Source organism: Mandrillus leucophaeus, unplaced genomic scaffold, assembly GCF_000951045.1.
Source record: "Mandrillus leucophaeus isolate KB7577 unplaced genomic scaffold, Mleu.le_1.0 Scaffold1205, whole genome shotgun sequence".
Classification (NCBI taxonomy): domain Eukaryota; kingdom Metazoa; phylum Chordata; class Mammalia; order Primates; family Cercopithecidae; genus Mandrillus; species Mandrillus leucophaeus.
Window position 1 is genome coordinate 128,955 of NW_012100377.1, and position 19,976 is coordinate 148,930.

The 19,976-nt window shown below is 41.4% G+C and overlaps 1 protein-coding gene across 1 annotated transcript in view; it reads right to left on the reverse strand.

Annotated features, from left to right (window-relative positions):
• The window catches only part of PRKDC (protein kinase, DNA-activated, catalytic polypeptide), a 168,205-nt gene that overhangs the window by 128,472 nt on the left and 19,757 nt on the right, over positions 1–19,976 (reverse strand). The window contains exons 11-21 of the mRNA XM_011970417.1: positions 18,235–18,381; positions 15,042–15,206; positions 14,419–14,587; positions 13,704–13,753; positions 12,673–12,798; positions 11,732–11,884; positions 9,561–9,676; positions 8,733–8,892; positions 7,968–8,054; positions 6,673–6,792; positions 6,079–6,238 (exon numbers count right to left, since the gene is read on the reverse strand). Of these exons, the coding sequence (XP_011825807.1) occupies positions 6,079–6,238; positions 6,673–6,792; positions 7,968–8,054; positions 8,733–8,892; positions 9,561–9,676; positions 11,732–11,884; positions 12,673–12,798; positions 13,704–13,753; positions 14,419–14,587; positions 15,042–15,206; positions 18,235–18,381 (1,453 nt within the window). The remainder of the gene's footprint in view (positions 1–6,078; positions 6,239–6,672; positions 6,793–7,967; positions 8,055–8,732; positions 8,893–9,560; positions 9,677–11,731; positions 11,885–12,672; positions 12,799–13,703; positions 13,754–14,418; positions 14,588–15,041; positions 15,207–18,234; positions 18,382–19,976) is intronic.

A 19,976-nucleotide genomic window follows, 5' to 3' on the forward strand; every position in this document is an offset into this window, starting at 1 on the left:
TTCTTGGATTACAGGTGTGAGCCACAGCACCCAGTTTGATTTTTCTTTTTTCTTTCTTGAGAAGGCTCTCACTCTGTCACCAAGCTATGGTGCAGTGGTGCAATCATGACTCAGCGCAGCCTTGACCTCCCAGCTTCAAGCAATCCTCCCATTTCAGCCTCAACCTCCCAGGCTCAAATAATCCTCCCAGCTCAGCCTCCCAAGTAGCTGAAACCACAGGCATACACCACCGCATCCAGCTAATTTTTAAAATTTTTGTAACGAAATTAGCCAGGTACAGTGGTGCGCACCTGTAATCCCAATCACTTGGGAGGCTGAGGCAGGAGAACTGCTTGAACCGGGGAGGCGGAAGTTGCAGTGAGCCAAGATCGCGCCACTGCACTCCAGCCTGGGTAACAGAGCGATACTTCGTCTCAAAAAAAAAAAACAAATTGGAAAGATAAGGTCTCCTTATGTTGCCCAGACTGGTCTCGAACTCCTGGCCTTAAGTGATCCTCATCCCTCGGTCAGTCAAAATGGTACCTGGGATTACAGGTGTGAGCCAGTGCACCCAGCCTGCTTTTCATTTTTAAGTAAGGAGGGTAGTTCCTCATAAAACAGTGAGTCTCAGACTTTTTCGTTTCTGGATCTTTTGCCAGAATTGGGACTTACCCCCATAAATCTTTGTTTTGTGGGTTAGAACCAGCAGCAGTTACAATATTGGAAACAGAAATAATGTTTTAAAAACTTATTAATTGATTTGGAGGTTATGTTAACATGCATAACATCTCAGTATTTCTATGAGAATAGTTCTGATCTCCCAGACTCCCTGGGAACTGGTATTTGAAAGTTGTGTCAATTGGTTTCAGAATATGAAAGGACACAACACAGGACAAATCTCAGAAAGTGACTATCTGAGCCTGAAAAGATAATATTAAATGAGTTAAATTTTTAGCAAAGGTGACTTAACCTTGAAAAGTTTGGTTCTTTGGTTTACTGATCAAGGCCTTTGCCTATACCATGAGAAGTCATTCTTTTTTCTTTCTTTTTTGAGATGAAATCTCACTCTGTCGCCCAGGCTGGAGTGCAGTGAAGCGATCTCAGCTCACTGCAACCTCCGCCTACCGGGTTCAAGTGATTCTCCTGCCTCAGCCTCCCAAGTAGCTGGGATTACAGGTGTGCACCACCATGCCTGGCTAATTTTTTGTCTTTTTAGTAGAGACAGGGTTTCACCATGTTTGCCAGGCTGGTCTCAAACTCCTGACCTCAGGTGATCCACCCAAGTTATGGGATTACAGGAATGAGCCACTGTGCCCGGCCAAGAAGTCATTCTTTGTATGTAATCTGCCAAGACAGCAAAGATTCACTGTCTTATCCGAAAAATTTTCTGAGCTTTATGCTGACTTCGCTGTCTGAAAAAGGAGATTCAGGCCATGTGTCTTTGACAGGAGAGGTCCAGAGCGGCACTGAGTTCCCCCTCAGCAAGCCAAATCAGGATGCACGTGTGGCCCACAAGTCCTACTGCTAGTCAGTGGGCTGAGAAGGGCTCTACCAGGTGTCTCTGCTGTAAAGCCATTATTTTCACTCTCAATCATTAGTACATGTTTGGGTGAGGTACTTTAAAACCATGGTACTTCAAAAAGTGCCATGCTGGCTGTGAAGGTGTAGGGGCCACCTAGGAGGACACTCAGAGGCCTCCACGAACTGAGAATCATGCTCCAGCCGTCAGTCAGCAAAGAGACAGGAACCTTAGTTCTCCAATCACATGGAACTGAATCCTGCCAACAACCTCGATGGGGAGTGAACAAACCTGGCCTAGCCAACACCTTGATTTCAGTCATATGACTGAACAGAGAACCCAGCTGAGCCCATCTGGACTTGTGTCCTACAAATCTATGAAATAATCATTGGGTGCTATTTTAAGCTAAGTTTATAAGAACTTATTACACACCAAACAAACAAAAAGCCACTAGGAAACTTTAACTCACTCATTTTACTTATTTATATCTGTATATGCTCACTGCTTCCCATTTGATTACATGGGTTATAATGTTTCTAAAGTTATTTATTTTGATGCTCAAATCATCACTAATTTTGCCTGTGACATTTCCCCCATCATGCTTTTAACAGGTCCTTACTTTCTGGATGTTCTATAAAACACAGTATTCTGGGTTCATAATATATTTTCCTGGCCCCAGGTTGGAACCAAGGAGTCCTGGTTCCATTAATGGAAAATGAGGTGTGGGTCTGGGCATGGTAGCTCATGCCTGTAATCCCAGCACTTTGGGAGGCCAAGGTGGGTAGATCACTTGAGGTCAGGAGCTCGAGACCAGTCTGGTCAACACAGTGAGACCTCAACTCTACTAAAAATACAAAAATTAGCTGGGCGTGGTGGTGCATGACTGTAGTCTCAATAGGTTGGAAGGCTGAGGTGGAAGGATCAGTTGAAACCAGCAGGCAGAGGTTTTAGTGAGCCAAGATTGTGCCACTGCACTCCTGCCTGGGCAACAGAGTGAGACTCTGTCTCAAAAAATTAATAATAAAAAGAAAAAGAAAATGAGATTTGGAGGCCATGACCTGGGTGCCAAGTTTGCCTGTTACTATTCAGGTACCACACTCCTAGGCAGGTGCCTTCAGAGGTCAGAGTATATGTAACACACAAACACACACACTCTCTCTCTCTCGGTCCTATTTCCACATTTATTTAGATGCATCCATATGTGAACACACATATATAACTGGGGAGACGCAGAGGGAGGAGGAGGACAACGGGTTTACACTGATATACCCATTTCCAATGCAGCTCCACAGTGTCCATTCCAATTTCCTGTCTTTCTGTATTTGTAGCTCACTCCAACATGAGAAACCTAGTTTCCCTTACTCTCAATGAATTTATGTATTTGTTCAATTCCCTGTGTGTAACCAAACTACTACCTCCATCACCCTCCTGGGTGCACCCCGACATCCCAGACAGCTGTCCCAACACGTGGGTGCCTCATCTGGCTTGGGTAAACCCCATGCCAGGTCACCCTGTGGGGGATGACCTCCTCACGCCCTCGGGAGCACCTGGGACCTCCCCCTGCCCAGCATCTACCTTCCTCTGTACCACCTAAAGGCCTCAGGACTGATCACTTTAGGAAGTGGAGTGTGGAATGCCTCAAATTACTAACTCACAAGAGGGAAAAATAGTAACTCGATGACCACAAAAAGATGATGCAAACACTGACCAAATGGTTAGAGTGGAAACAACCAGCAAAGGCACCAACGGTCCTGAAGAGGACCCAGGGTCTGTCAAAAAGGCATAGCCCAAAACTCACCAAGAGGAAACATCAGATAAACTCACATGGAAGGACACTGTTCAAACTAACTGGCCTGCAGTCTTCAAAAATGACAAGTCATAAGAACTAAGAAAGGTTGAAGAACTATCCCACATTAAAGAAGCCTAAAGAGTTACAACTAAAAGTAACACATGATCCTACGCTGAATTCTAAACCAAGAAAAATGCAGCTAAAAAAATAAATTAATAGGGCAAGTGAAAAATGTGCCTATTGACTGTTACTTGGAAGAATATGTATCCATGTTATCTTTCCTGATTTTGATAATAATACTGTTGTTATGTAAAAATGTTCTCACTCCTAAGAAATATACAATGGGCCGGGCGCGGTGGCTCAAGCCTGTAATCCCAGCACTTTGGGAGGCCGAGACGGGCGGATCACGAGGTCAGGAGATCGAGACCATCCTGGCTAACACAGTGAAACCCCGTCTCTACTAAAAAACACAAAAAACTAGCTGGGCGAGGTGGCAGGCGCCTGTAGTCCCAGCTACTCGGGAGTCTGAGGCAGGAGAATGGCGTAAACCCGCGAGGCGGAGCTTGCAGTGAGCCAAGATCCGCCCACTGCACTCCAGCCTGGGCGACAGAGCAAGACTCCGTCTCAAAATAAATAAATAAAAAATAAAAAAAAGAAATATACAATGAAGTCTTCAAGATCTATGACACCTTCAGCTTATTCACAAACAGTTCCGAAAAAAATGTCCCATGTAAATGTAAAAACATGCACAAACACACAATAGAGAAAGTACACGCGATAACATAAATGGTACAAAATCTTAATAACTGGTGAATCCAGAGAGAACTCATGGAGTTCTTTTTACTGTTATTGCAACTGTTCTGGAAGTTTGATGTATCAAAAAAAGTTATTAAAACACTAATTTTCGTCTCTAACATGATAGATTTTGTTTTGTCACCTAATGTTGCTTACTTTCTGTTTTTCTCAAGGATCGAATAATCTAGATAGAGTATATGTTTAACAGGCAAATCCTTTTTTTTTTTTTTTTTGAGACGGAGTCTTGCTGTGTCGCCCAGGCTGGAGTGCAGTGGCCGGATCTCAGCTCACTGCAAGCTCCGCCTCCCGGGTTCATGCCATTCTCCTGTCTCAGCCTCCCGAGTAGCTGGAACTACAGGCGACCGCCACCTCGCCCAGCTATTTTTTTTTTTTGTATATTTTAGTAGAGACAGGGTTTCACCGTGTTAGCCAGGGTGGTCTCAATCTCCTGACCTCGTGATCCGCCCGTCTAGGCCTCCCAAAGTGCTGGGATTACAGGCTTGAGCCACCGCGCCCGGCCCAGGCAAATCCTTTAAAACAATCACAGTAACTTCCTTTATTAATCTAATACAAATCTTTTCAATGAGTTAATTAACAGAACTCAAAAAAGAAAATTAAACACTGCAAAGATATATGCTATCGGATACATTCATTTTACTAAGTGATGTATTTGTCACGAACACTCAAATTATGGCACTCCTTACATAAATGTGAATTTTAAAAGCTATAAAGATCAACTAGTTTGTAATTTTGGTCTCTAAAACATACTTGTTATTACAATCTGTAAAAAAAAATTGTGACTTTTCTTTATGAACTCTGCATATGTACTGCGGATGTCACAAAAACCAGACACAGTGCATGAAATCTGTCACACAACTTTTACTTAATATTTCCAAGCCAGTAAGATTTAACAATAAAATAACGATTTACATAAGTAAAACCTCACAATTTTTTTCCGTATTTCTTTTTTTGGCCTCATGAAGGAAAAAAACCTTACAAATTAATACTTGACTTCTACTTTGAAGATAGTAAAGCTTAAATTCTTACAAATACTTGTCTTTCTCCCAATGGAATCTGTTTGCTTGCATCGGATGACAAGGTCTCTTTTCACTCCAGTTTAACTAAGTCTGTGCCCCATCCCAACTCTTAAGTCCTACTTTTTTTCTTGACTAGTAATATTTTTACCTGGACAGATAATTTTTTCCTTTGACTCTTTTCCCAAACCTATTTTTTCTATGATGACACTTTTTTCCCAATTCTTAATTAGCTACCCTTAGTGTGCTTCATCAGCTATGTTTTAAAAAGCAATAAAAATCTAGTGAAAGTAAAAATACAAAATCACTATTGAATTTTCTGAAGTTTTTAATTCCTCACTGATTTAGTCAACAAATTTTTTTGCAAAGCAGTGTATTAGGAGCCATAAAAATTTAAAGGTATTTAAGACAGTCCTTGTCTTTGAAGATTTTATAAATCTTAGTAAGCTATAAGGGAGTCAATGAAAAATATTTTTAATACCTCAACTATATTTATCACAATTAGAGTCAGAGAAATTAGGGAAATAACAAAAATAGCAATCAAACATATTTTGAACACGTTGGGTTTACATTTCAGAAGTTGCAAAAATACAGTCCTACCTATTATAGTTACTCCATTTCCATTTTAATTACAATACACGGCCAGGCGCGGTGGCTCAAGCCTGTAATCCCAGCACTTTGGGAGGCCGAGACGGGCGGATCACGAGGTCAGGAGATCAAGACCATCCTGGCTAACACAGTAACACCCCGTCTCTACTAAAAAATACAAAAAACTAGCCGGGCGAGGTGGCGGGCGCCTGTAGTCCCAGCTACTCGGGAGGCTGAGGCAGGAGAATGGCGGGAACCCAGGAGGCGGAGCTTGCAGTGAGCCGAGATCCGGCCACTGTGGGGACAGAGCGAGACTCCGTCTCAAAAAAAAAAAAAAAAATTACAATACACATCGTAATTCTTCTAAACCTTACCTGACAAGGCTGAAGTCTTCAGGTAGCCATCCAGGCAGGGGAGAATGTCTTTGTAATAAGGCTGCATTACATGTCTGTCGATATAAATTGACCATTCTTCTAGAGCATTCAGGCCTACTTCTGCCAAGGGGGGATAGCTCAGGCCCAGTTTGAAAGCCATCTGTATGTTAACACAAACAAGTTAAACTAAAACACAAGAAATAAAAGATTTAAAGGAAAAAAAACACCACGTAATTGTGGTTTCTAATGAATACACCTTTTTATTGCTGGACACCCGACACTGCTGGAGTGTGCAGTCCAGGTAATTAGGAGGAAAGCAAGCAGCTGTCTCTGTGCCTGTGGTATACCGCAGCCTTTCAAGACACACAGGTTTAACTCTCACATCGACCTCCAAGTGCAGTTCAGAGTCACCAAGGGTCTAAGTCCCAAAGCCAGTAAGTGGCAGACACAGACCCTGACCCGGGTACGCCTGTGAGGAAACGCTTGCTAGGACTGCCTTGGCAAGAGCGTGGTGTTTCCATGTGCTCTGGGACTCACAACAGTCCCAGATGTCTTGAACAGAGCCCAGATGGCTCTGTTCAAGACAACACCTACCTGCAGCGCAGGAATGTAGGCTCTAATATCGAGTTCGATGATGTCATGTGGCAGGGACAGAAGAAAGGTCAAACAGGAGGCCAAAAGTTCATCTTTGTATTGCTTCATTTTAACTGCCACCTTAACAAGAAAGAAGACAATAATGTATATCTGAATAGAGCCTACATTTGAAAATCAACTGAAAAGTATTTGCCCTATTCTCAAATACAAAAATGGGCATGTAGTCTTTATTGACATGACCACATTCACTTACAAATTACACACTAACCTCCAGGAAAGTTAATTTGTTGAAATGCTTAATACCTACTACATGGAAAAACAAGAATCTATTTCATTTTGAGTTGTCATCACTCAATTGAATTACGCTAAGAGAGCTCGAGGGCCTTTTTTTTTTAATAAGATAGTCGTGCTGTCACCCAGGCGAGTGCAGTGGTGCAACTCGGCTCACTGCAACCTCTGCCATCCTTCAAGCGGTTCTCCTGCCTCGGCCTCCCAAGTAGCTGGAATTAAAGGCACTCATCACCACATCTGGCTAATTTTTTGTATTTTTAATAGAGATGGGATTTCACCATGTTGGCCAGGCTGGTCTTGAACTCCTGCCCTCAAGTGATCCACCCACCTTGGCCTCCCAAAGTGCTAGGATTAAAGGTTTGGGCCACCATGCATGAATGAGGGACTTTTGAAGCACAATAACTTCCTCTACTAGTTTTTTTAGGACCTCACTCCCACTCTAGATTTAGCAAACACACTTTTGTTTTTATTTTTATTTATTTATTTATTTGAGACACAGTCTCGCTCTGTTTCCCAGGCTGGAGTGCAGTGGCACTATCTTGGCTCACTGCAACCTCCATCTCCCAGGTTCAAGCGATTCTCCTCCCCCAGCCTCCTGACCCGACACAATTCTTTTTTTTTTTGAGACAGAGTCTCACTGTGTCGCCCAGGCTGGAGCACAGTGGCACAATCTCAGGTCACTGCAACCTCTGCCTCCGGGGTTCAAATGGTTCTCCTGCCTCAGCCTCCTGAGGAGCTGGGATTACAGGCGTGCACCACCAGGCCAGACTAATTTTTGTATTTTTAGTAGAGACGTGGTTTCATTACGTTGGTCAGGCTAGTCTCAAACTCCTGACCTTGTGATCCGCCCACCTCGGCCTCCCAAAGTGCTGGGATTAGGGCATGAGCCACCACACCCAGCCCCAATTCTTAAAATAATTATTTATGATCACTAGGATTTTTTCAATAAACATTCATTTAAAAATAGTTCATGATAACACTAAAATAAATCATTTAAAAATTACCTCTTTGCCAAATTTCACAAATAAAGCAAAGCAAGAATGCTTTTCTGGGTCTTCAGGAGAGTGTTTCAGACTCTTTGGACTAACTCCCTGTCAAATAAAACAGCAAGTTAGTACACTGAACAAGAATCAGGAGACTGTATCCTAATCCAGTGGTTCCCAGCCTGTCTTCAGAGGGGTGAATCCATTTCAAGTTACCAACATCCAATGAAGACAGGAGAGAGAATCAACTCTGCAGACATTTCAAGGCACAGGCAAGTCAGAACAAGAGGAGGGAAGGTGGCGGCTAGTGAGAAGCCATGGACACAACTAAGTCCATTCCCTCTTTCTCATCTCACCTTGTAATTCCCAGGTGGGCTCATCACGTGACTGACTGAAGCATCCAGAATGCTAATCCAGTTGTTCTCAAACTTCACTAGGTGCCAGAATCACCTGGTAGCTCCTAGCACAGGTGGCAGAGCCCTGCCCCCAGGGTTTCTGATGCAGGAAGCAATGCTCAAGGCTGCTGGTCCTGGGACCACACTTTGAAAGGCCTTGTTAATCTTACATAATTAGCCAGGTGCTTGAGCATCAGGGCAAAAAATGCTGCTAGCTTTTTAGAGTGCTATCCAACTGCCAGCCACTCACATATCAATTTTTTAAAACACATATAATAAAATTAGTAGACTTTAAAACTGCATAGGCCACAATCACATATTTTATGATACATTTATATAAACTCATAACCTAAAAAAATGCAAGATTCAATGTCCTGCAAAAAAGACTCACCTCGAAATATTTTATTTTCTTGGCATTTCTTACTGTAATAGAAAGCAATTTGTAGAAACCACTGATGAGGGGCAACCTTGTAGACTGTAAAATTAATTCATATGAAAATGAGTACACCCATGGTTCAAAAAATTCTGCTTGTTTCTCAGGGAGAATCTCTCTGTAAAAACAAATTAGAAATCGAAGGTAGAAATTTTTATCATACTGATCTTAAAATTATAAGGGACACAAATAACTAAGCTACAATTCCATTGCATAACATTTTCAGGTATCCTAAAATGTTTAGTTATATCTATAATCCATTTTTCTCTACCTGAGGATCTTTTAAACATAAAAAATAATGAAAACTGTAAGCTAGGACACTTACATACATTTTTAAAGATCTATATAATCGATTATAAAGTTTGTCTTTTATTATTTCTTTTTTGTTTGTTTGTTTGAGATGGAGTCTCGCTCTGTTGCCCAGGCTAGAGTGCTGTGGCGCAATCTCGGCTCACTGCAAGCTCTGCCTCCCAGGTTCACGCCATTCTCCTGCCTCAGCCTCCCAAGTAGCTGGGACTACAGATGCCCGCCACTATGCCCAGCTAATTTTTTATATTTTTAGTAGAGACCGGGTTTCACTGTGTTAGCAGGTGAAACTGGATGGTCTCGATCTCCTGACCTGGTGATCCGCCCACCTCGGCCTCCCAAAGTGCTGGGATTATAGGCGTGAGCCATTGCGCCCGGCCTGTTATTTCATTTCTTGTATCTACATAAGGGATTTCCTATATTACAGCCAATAAGTAACAATCATTTTCATTCTTAAATAATTAGAATTTTACAAAATACCTGCAAAATTCCACCAGGTTAATGAAAGCCGAAAAATCTTTAGGTTTAGCCGGATGCAAGTTAGCCGCTGGATCTGACGTCGGGATCATCCAAACACCAGGAGCCTCATCTCCGTTCTTAAAGAGTAATTGTAGCAAAGAAACATTGTACCATTCAATCACGAATCACTCAACAAATAACTTTCCAACTGACTTTATGGTCAAGGCCTGATGCTATGAAGAAAGAATGCAACAGCAAGAAAGACCAAGATGGGTGCTCAAGAGCTACGGTCTGATAAGAAGTGCAGGACTTGCAGAAAGCGTTGACCAAAAGGACTCTCGGGAAGTGATGACAGAATGGGACAAACAGAAAAATGCCAAGGGTGGGCAGCACTTCTTGAGGGAGCTAGCAATAATGCCTTGACAGAGACAGAATTTTAACAGGTGACCTAGAGATTTCAAGTGAAGAAACAGAGAAATAGAGAAATTATTAACAGTATTAAGAAAGATAAATGAAAAATATGGTGTTTTGGAAGTGCACGAAGATCAGTTTTAAACATGCTAAGTTTGTGTCACCAAATTTGTGTTACCAAACACAACTGTGTATTCAAATTAAAATGTTGCACAAGTAGCTAGAAATAGACAGCAGAAACCAACAAGGGAGGAGGAGGCTGGAGATCAAACACATCTGGGAAGTGCTAACAGGTGGTTGTTGATCTGTTGGAACCAAGCTGGAAGGGAAGGGAACAGAGGAGAAAGGGAAGCCACTGAAGATAGCAATGAACACACACGTGTTCTAAAATGCAGGTCTGTCAGCTGACACAGTTCGAGGAAGGCCCTTTGGGCAAGTTTTTTTTTTTAATAAAATTATTTTAGACATATGCAAAGCACAAGAGCAATAAAGCACACATCAGTGTTACTACCTATCATTCAGCATGAAAAAGAGAATACTGCAAGTACAACAAAGCTAATGTGACCACGGGTTTGTACCATTTTCCCTTCATGCTTCCTCTGCACATTCTCCCCATTACCTCTTGTCTAACTTCTCAGGACTGCAGTGGAGGTACTGACGCGTGAACTCGAATCAGCACAATCTAGTCTGAAACAATCACTGCAGTCGAAAGCAAGTGAGATGCCTCCCCAGGATCTCAGTTCTTTCTCGTCAGCCTAGTTACCGTGGAGTCCAGTTACCACCAATGCCTCAGACAAGAGCAGGGCAGCTCCAGGCTGGTGGCCTTAAGCCATGACTTATCCTTTTTTTTCTGAGACAGAGTCTCGCTCTGTCACCTAGGCTGTAGCACAGTGGCACCATCTCGGCTCACTGCGAGCTCTGCCTCTGGGGTTCACGTCATTCTCCTGCCTCTGCCTCCTGAGTAGCTGGGATTAGGGCGCCCGCCGCCACACCTGGCTAATTTTTTTTTTTTTTGAGACAGTCTCTGTCACCCAGGCTGGAGTGCAGTAGCGTGATCTCGGCTCAATGCAAGCTCCGCCTCCTGGGTTCATGCCATTCTCCTGCCTCAGCCTCCCAAGTAGATGGGACTACAGGCGCCCGCCACCATGCCTGCCTAATTTTTTGTATTTTTAGTAGAGACAGGGCTTCACCGTGTTAGCCAGGATGGTCCCGATCTCCTGACCTTGTGATCCACCCGCCTCAGCCTCCCAAAGTGCTGGGATTACAGGTGTGAGCCACCGCACCAGGCCTAAGCCACGACGTATCTTTAATCCAGGCTAGGAAAATTACGTACAAAAAAAGGGAGGGCATTTTCTTATTTCTCTTCCTATTATCTATACTCTTCTATCTCAGGAACACATTTAACACCTTGTACCACAAGTTTCCTTAACTATAAACAAGAGCAACCCCAGGTTTCCCTATCCTACACAAAGTCATTTCTACATAAGATTTCTGTCACTGTTTACTATTGCTAAGGAATAAGAAACAAATGAGCCTAGTAAATAACTTTTACAAAAAAAAAAATTAACATACATAAATTACTTTTTGAACCATCTAGTAATAACATTTTCTATACAATAGATTATATCCAACAGAAATGCATCAATGGCACATAATAATCCTGAAGAACCAAATTTCCTCCAGTCCTCCTCTACAAATGTGCTATTATCCCCTAAATATTTATATGCAAAGACAGTTGATACAAAAATGATGAAAAATTACTACTAATAAAAATTTCTAACCTCTTGTTCCCCAACAGTCTGTGTTTGTAGTGTAAGATCCAATTTCTCAACAATCTTCAAAACGGATTTTACAAATTCATCATAAAGTAAATGATTCAGACTTTCACTGGAGGAATTCACAGAGAAAAATGCTTCATCTGCTAAAATAGAATCCTTTAAATAAAAAAAAAACCAATAAACTTCAAAATCTTGTGCAAAAAAGTATTAGTATGAGTATTTTATAAACATTAAGACACATATACAGATATATGTGCCGATTTGGGTATTATGGAAACAGTGATGATAAACTGTAGCAGATTTACCTGGAAGTTTTCAAGTTGCAAGATACCTTCCTAAATTATTATAATAGCATTATTTCAGTCAGATATCATTTATCCAGTCATGTAACAAATACTTACTCTGTATATAGTGGTAAGTGAGAAGATTTAGGCAAATCCTTGTCAAAGCATTAATTGGGTAAACCCAATTAATTTGTGGATGTGTATGTATAAACACAAATATGTGTAATATGCATCTACAGACACTATGTCTGTGTACATGTAAGGACATGCACGTATACTTATGTGCATACATAATATGCACACATATATAAACATACACATATATACATATACATATATATCCATCCTCAGACTGGACCTGTTAGGAGGAACAGCTTAGCATGAGCTGTACCATCTCACTATTTAAAATTAAAATGAGGACGCAGCAACAGTAACTAATTAATGTTAAAGGAATTCTATGTCTGTGTTTCTTTCAATTCATTTATTTCTACTCTCATTCTAACTTCCTGATTCATAGCTTTAATTTTTTATTTTTGAAGTACAGTTTTAAATTTTTGAAAGTTAGTAAAATATAATTCTGATATGTCTTATGTTTAAACTATGAAGACTAATAATAGAGGAAGTGAGGTACATTTATGGCTTTCAAATGGTAAACATTACCATCATCTGGTCAGAGGTCAGGAGATGTCTGAAGAGATCCACGTAGTCTTTGTATGTGGGCACCTTCCATTTGCCAGTTCTGACTTCCCCTGAAGCACGGTAGTCTTCAGATTCAGACTCGGGGCCCTGGTCAGAAAGACAGCATGACAATGTGTAATGATGGATTCTCAGAAGCAGCACTACTGCCAGAACATGCTGGTTTTCGGAATTTTCTAAATTAAACTGCCACCCATAGGAGACCATATAATTAAGGAAGACACTGCATTATAAAAGCATAATTTAAAAAGCTGAGGTCAGGTGGCTCATACCTGTAATCCCAGCACTCTGGGAGGCCAAGGTGGGTGGATCACCTGAGGTCAAGAGTTCGAAACCAGCCTGGCCGACATGGCAAAATGTCTCTACTCTAAACACAAAAATTAGCTGGGCAAGGTGGTGGTCGCCTGTAATCCCAGCTACTCGGGAGGTTAAGGCAGGAGAATCGCTTGAACCTTGGAGGGGAAGGCTGCAGTGAGCCAAGATTGCGCCACTGCACTCCAGCCTGAATGATAGAGCGAGACTCTGTCTCAAAAAATAAACAAATAAATAAAAAGCTGAAAAATACGTGATTCTCCTGTGACTAAAACTGTGATATACCAAGAAGTATTTCAATACAATATCCACTGAATGTGCTATAATAATCTTGCTTTCGTACACAGTTCCATCTTTCATCTCATCATATGTCCTATAATTTCTGGGAACTAAGATACGCCTCCCTCAGCAATCTGTCCTAGAGTTTCAAGAGAGAAAACATTTTCTGGTTTAGGAAAATGTATAAAACCTAAAGTTACGCTTAAAGATGCTTCATACCTTAGAAGTGTATTTGCCTAACAAAATACAGAGGTATTATGTCCTATGCTTTTCAAAATGTAAGGCATTGCTAATAACTAAGAAAAGAACGGCCACTTTTGCAAAATTATATTCGAAAACCTCAGCAACATTCCTAACTTCAGTGATAACAGATTAATTTTCTAAACATTAAATTCAGATTTTACCTTTGGAAGGACCACTGGTTTAGAACATATTCTGATTAAACCCTGATGCACTGAAAAAAGAAAAAAAAAACAAAAATGAAGGAAACACTGAAAAATAGAATCAAACGCTCAAAAAAAAAAAAAAAAACCAGTCATTTTATTTTGGAACCCAACTTTACCTCTCAATTTATTTTCTAAGTTCATTAACAGCTTTAATTTTAAAACTTAAAATTATTGGCCAGGCACGGTGGCTCGTGCCTGTAAGCCCAACACTTTGGGAAGTCGAGGCAGGGGGATCAAAAGGTCAGGAGTTCAAGACCAGCCTAGCCAATATGGTGAAACCCTGTCTCTACTAAAACTATAAAAATTAGCCAGGCGTGGTGGCAGGTGCCTGTAGTCCCAGCTACTCTGGAGGGTGAGGCAAGAGAATCACTTGAACCCAGGAGGCAGGGATTGCGGTGAACCAAGATTCCACCACTGCACTCCAGCCTGGGAGACAGAGCGAGACTCCTGTCTCCAAAAAAAAAAGAAAAAAAACCCAAAGACGTAAAACTATTAAAATTCAGAGGTAATAGGATGAAAAAAGGATGGGATTTTGGTCTACCAAAATTTAGGAGTTCATCAAAAGTTGTATCAAAGATACAAAAGAATTTGGTAAACAGATTCTCTTTACCTATATCAAATAATGTGTTAATTATCCAACATTACTCATAAAAACAATAAATTGCAAACTTACCCACAGTACTAATGCAATTCCTGAGAACTGGCCCTTTTGCTGCCAAAGCTAGGAACACCTTCACTATGGCTCTGCAACACACCAACTGCATTTTTGGACTGTACTGTGGGAAACTGTCTATCTGCATCACCACGAGGTGCTCCAGAACTGGAGTATACACCTCAGGAACCTACCGGAAATAATTAGCAAACCGTGAGTTAGAGGAGGGAATCAATGAATACAGGAATAATACAAATATTCTAAGTAATTACAACCGAATTAGATACTTGTTTAAAAAAAACATGGTTTGTCATCTAACCTGCTGCTTAACATTTATCACTGTGATTGCCTTAAAAAAAAAAAAAACACACACACACAGTAAAAATTGTCTTGAGGTGCAATTCTATCCCAAGCAACAATTTCAAATCTTTCAGAAAGATGGCAAGAGAAACAAATACTTTTTTTCCTGTTCTGGATAACAAAAAATCAAGTTTCATGACAATAATTGTATTGCCACAAAATACTAACTAAAACTGTCACATTGTTCCCAACAGTGCCTACACTAAATGTATTGTATGACTCCATCAAGTTATTTGAAGAAATGAAGATTAAATACTTAAAACTGTGCTGTTTAGTTCACTTACTGTGTCAAGGTACAGCAAGACACTAGCAACAGACTGGAGGAAGCTCGGCATCTGATAAACACGGTCATCACCAGTGTCTGTCTGGGTGAGGAACATCTGCTTGCAACGCTGAATGAGCTCAACATACATGAAGTCAACATCTTTTGCGTTTATAACTTTGCAGGGCTTTAGAAAAGGGAAAACGTAAGTTTTCATCAATCTCATCAAGATCAAAATAACGATATTTAAGGTGTCATGTTAAGCCATGTGATTATAAACACAAGTTTAATAAGGCTTTTTTTTTTTTTTTTTGAGATGAAGTTTTGCTCTTGTCCAGGCTGGAGTGCAATGGCATGATTTCGGCTCACCACAACCTCCACTTCCCGGGTTCAAGTGATTCTCCCACCTCAGCCTCCCGAATAGCTGGGATTACAGGCATGAGCCACCATGCCTGGCTAATTTTTTTTTCTTTTTTTGTATCGTTAAGTAGAAACAGGGTTTCTCCATGTTGCTCAGGCTGGTCTCGAACTCCGACCTCACGTGATCTGTCCGCCTCAGCCTCCCAAAGTGCTCGGATTACAGGCGTGAGCCATAAGCTTTTTAATTAAGAAGAAATACAGATATAAAATACGGTATCTGCCCAGGTAGAGTGGCCCATGCCTGTAATCCCAGCACTTTGGGAGGCCGAGGCGGGCAGATCACCTGAGGTCACGAGTTCAAGACCAGCCTGGCCACCATGGTGAAACCTCATCTCTAAAAAAACACACACACACACACAAAAATTAGCCACGTGTGGTGGCGCACAACTGTAATCCCAGCTACTCAAGAGGCTGAGACATGAGAATCGCTTGAACTCGGGAAGTGGAGGTTGAAGTGAGCTGAGATCGCGCCACTGCACTCCAGCCTGGGCAACAGTGAGGTTTCACCTCAATAAATAAATAAATAAATAAATAAATAAATAAAATATGGTATCTCATTATAAAGATGCTTTGTATAATAATATGTAATCACATTTTCAATACTTATTCACACAGGAAGCATTTATTGGTTGTCAGCTATGTTCTAGGCACTGTTTAGACAGTGGGTACTGAGGACAAACGAAAGGCAGTCCCTGCCCCCAAGGCTGTCCATCTACAGGACAGGCCAGGAGTCCATACATGACTGGAAGATGCTCCATGTCATGCTCCACACCACACCAGAGACATTTTTTCAAACTCACAAATGTGCTAATGCAATTGCTCAATTTCAGACTTTTCTAAGGCTTCTTTTCCAGGACTTCTGAATCCAGTCCAGACTCCCAGAGGATCTGATGGTGCACCTCGTTTCCCCTTTCCTGTCTATCATGCTCTAGCCACAGGGACAAGCTCAAGTGGGGGTAGATCACTGCGTAAAGGGAAAATCCCATGCGATCTTTTAGCTCAGAGCCTTCTGCCATTCTGTTTCTTCTGCCCTAAGCATATTTAAAGAAGGCAACAGAGACAAATGGAGATGAAGATTAAGAAAATGGGAAAGGCTAGGCATGGTGGCTTACAGCTGTAAGCCCAGTGCTTTGGGGACTGAGGCAGGAGGTTCGCTTGAAGCCAGGAGTTCAAGACCAGCCTGTGTAACAAAGTGAGATATCATCTCTACAAAAGATTAAAAAATTTGCTGGGCATGGTGGCTCATGCCTGTGGTCCCAGCTACTCCGGAAGTTAAGGCAGGAGGATTGCTTAGCCCTAGAAGTCAGGGCTGCAGTGAGTTGTGATTGTACCGCTACACTCCAGCCTGAGAGGCAAAAAAGAAAAAGAAAAGAAAAAGGGAGAGGCCAGGAGCGGTGGCTCATGCCTGTAATCCCAGCACTTTAGGAGGCCAAGGTGGGCAGATGACCTGAGGTCGGGAGTTCAGGACCAGCCTCACCAACATGGAGAAACCCCATCTCTACTAAAAATACAAAAATAAAATAGCCAGGCACGGTGGTCCATGCCTGTAATCTCAGCACTTGGGAGGCTGAGGCAGGAGAATTGCTCGAACCCGCGAGGCGAAGGTTGTGGTGAGCCGAGGTCATGCCATCGCACTCCAGACTGGGCAACAAGAGCAAAACTCCAACTCAAAAATTAAAAAAAAAAAAAAAAAGAAATAAGAAAAAAAAGGGAGAGATTATAGGAAGAAAAAGGAATTTAGTTGTCTTTTCTACAAAGCAGAAGTCATAGAGTTCCACTAAGAAGAAATAACTAGGGTTATTCTTAATATTTTTCTTTTAAAAAAATTTTTAAGACAGATAGTGTCTCCGTTGCCCACATTGGAGTACAGTGCCTCGATCATAACTCACTGCCACCTCTGCCTCCTGAGTTCAAGAGATTCTCCTGCCTCAGTCTCCCAAGCAATTGGGATTACAGGTGCACGCCACCACACCCGGCTAATTTTTGTATTTTTAGTAGAGACAGGGTTTTATCACTTTGGCCAGGCTGGTCTCAAACCCCTGACCTCAGGTGATCTGCCCGCCTCAGCCTCCCAAGGTGGTGAGATTACAGGTGTGGGCTGCCACACCTAGCTAATATTCTTAAATATATCTCTTTCTGTCATATAAACTTTTTTTTTTTTAACTTCTCTTTCTAAAACTGAGTGAAATCAACTACAATTTTACTTTAGGAATAAGGAGCAGCATAGTATAGAGGGGAAACGTGTTTCTACTCTTCACACTTGGACTTATGCCTTGGTTCTGTCAATTCTGAGTCTCTTAACAAGTTTCCTAATTTCTCTGGGTCTCGCTTTGCTAATCTGTAAAACAGAGTAATACTCAGCTCCTAAGGGTTAGGAGAATTTGAGATAAACACATATAAAGAATTCTAGTACATAGTAGACAGTGAAGGAATCTTAACTGTTAATAAACAACACTAATACAGTGACCCTCAGGATATGTGGGAGGGATTGGTTCCAGGCCTCCTCAGTATACCTAAATCCATGCATACTCACGTCCCACAGTCACTCTGTGGAAGCCTCATATACAAAAAGTCAGCCCTCTATATAAGTTTCAAATCCAGCACACACTGTATTTTTGATCTGTATGGCAGAAAAACATCTGCATGTAAGTGGACCTGTGCAGTTCACGCCCACGTTATTCAAGGGTCTGCTGTATTGTTGCAAGTATTAGACACTACTCAAAATGCAATAAATTAGATTCCTTTAAACAATCACGTGAAACCAAGACAAAATAGAGTAAGTTAATGAGACATACTCCTGCAAAAAGTCCATATCCACGGATAGCAATAGATAACTCCTTGTTGTTCGAATCCACATTTCTGATGATTCCATAAAACTGCTCCATAAAGTACTGCAGTTTACTTTTATGCATTTCTGCATTTTTCGCCACCATATTAGAAACCTGCAAATACATAATATTTTGAAATATTTAATAGCAACGGAATCTTTACAAATACGGAAAAACTAGAACTGTTTAGATGCTACTAATGTACTATTATAGTTACACGCAATTGCTTTAAATCATAAAGACCCTTTGCTTCCATTTTGTTTAGTCTCTATCAGGTTCAGAAAAGTGTCTTAAATAAGGTTATGTGATACATTTTTCCTAGAGAAGGGACTAAGAGACCGAGGATACGCCTAAGTCTGAAAAGAACAAAAAAACAGGTTTTGAAGTAAGATTATCTGAGGAAGCAAAGAGCAGTCTTTAGAGCTCACCTGTCACCCACACAGTAAAAGAGAGTTGTCAGGGGACCAGTGATTTCAGACGTCATCAATAAATACAGTTCAGAACAATCAGAACGACAAGACATCTCAGTTTTCAAAAAAATAAGCTACAAACTATAAAGCTTAAATCAAGTGATGCAAGGGGAAAATGTCGTCTGAGAAGCAAATAGATCATTATTTACCAAACCAAGAGACAAGATCCTAAATGCAAGAACTAATACAGGTATTCAGAGAGCATTCCCCATTTCAGCACAAAGACTGTCCAGAATAAGAATGGAAGGAATCTATCTAGACAATTAACAAAGACAGAAAAAAAACCCCACCTTCGGCCGGGCGCAGTGGCTCAAGCCTGTAATCCCAGCACTTTGGGCGGCCGAGACGGGTGGATCACGAGGTCAGGAGATGGAGACCATCCTGGCTAACACAGTGAAACCCCATCTCTACTAAAAAATACAAAAAAAAAAACTAGCCAGGCAAGGTGGCGGGCGCCTGTAGTCCCAGCTACTCGAGAGGCTGAGGGAGAAGAATGGCGTGAACCTGGGAGGCAGACCTTGCAGTGAGCTGCGATCCGACCACTGAACTCCAGCCTGGGCGACAGAGCGAGACTCTGTCTCAAAAAAAAAAAAAACAACCCACCTTCCATTGCCAATTTATCCATACACTTCCCAATCCCCCTAAAGCCACTAGGTCTTAGGACGTGACCTTCGGGAACTTTGCTCCCTATTTGTTTTAGAAGAATGAAACATTGTATATACTGTTTCATAATTTACTTCTTCACAAAACATATTATAAATGTTTCTCAAGAAGTAAACAAACAACAATATCATTTTACTTAATTACAGAATACCAAATATTATATATTATAATGTGTAACCACCTAAACACTGCTAATTTTCTGTTATAGTATTCCCAGTAAGCATGTTTTTAATGCATCTTTATTCAACTATTCAACTATTTCCTGTATATAATATTAAAGACTCAAAAATAATTATTCAACAGTAGCAGAGGATAGATTAAAACATTATGGCTCATAAATATCATTATATATTACACTGCCACTGAAAATTAATCATACAGATGTCGGCTGGGCGCAGTAGCTCACACCTGTCATCCCAGCACTTTGGGAGGCCAAGAAGGGTGGATTACCTGAGGTCAGCCTGGCCAACATGCTGAAACCCTGTCTCTAATAAAAATACAAGGTCGGGCGTGGTGGCTCAAGCCTGTAATCCCAGCACTTTGGGAGGCCGAGACGGGTGGATCACGAGGTCAGGA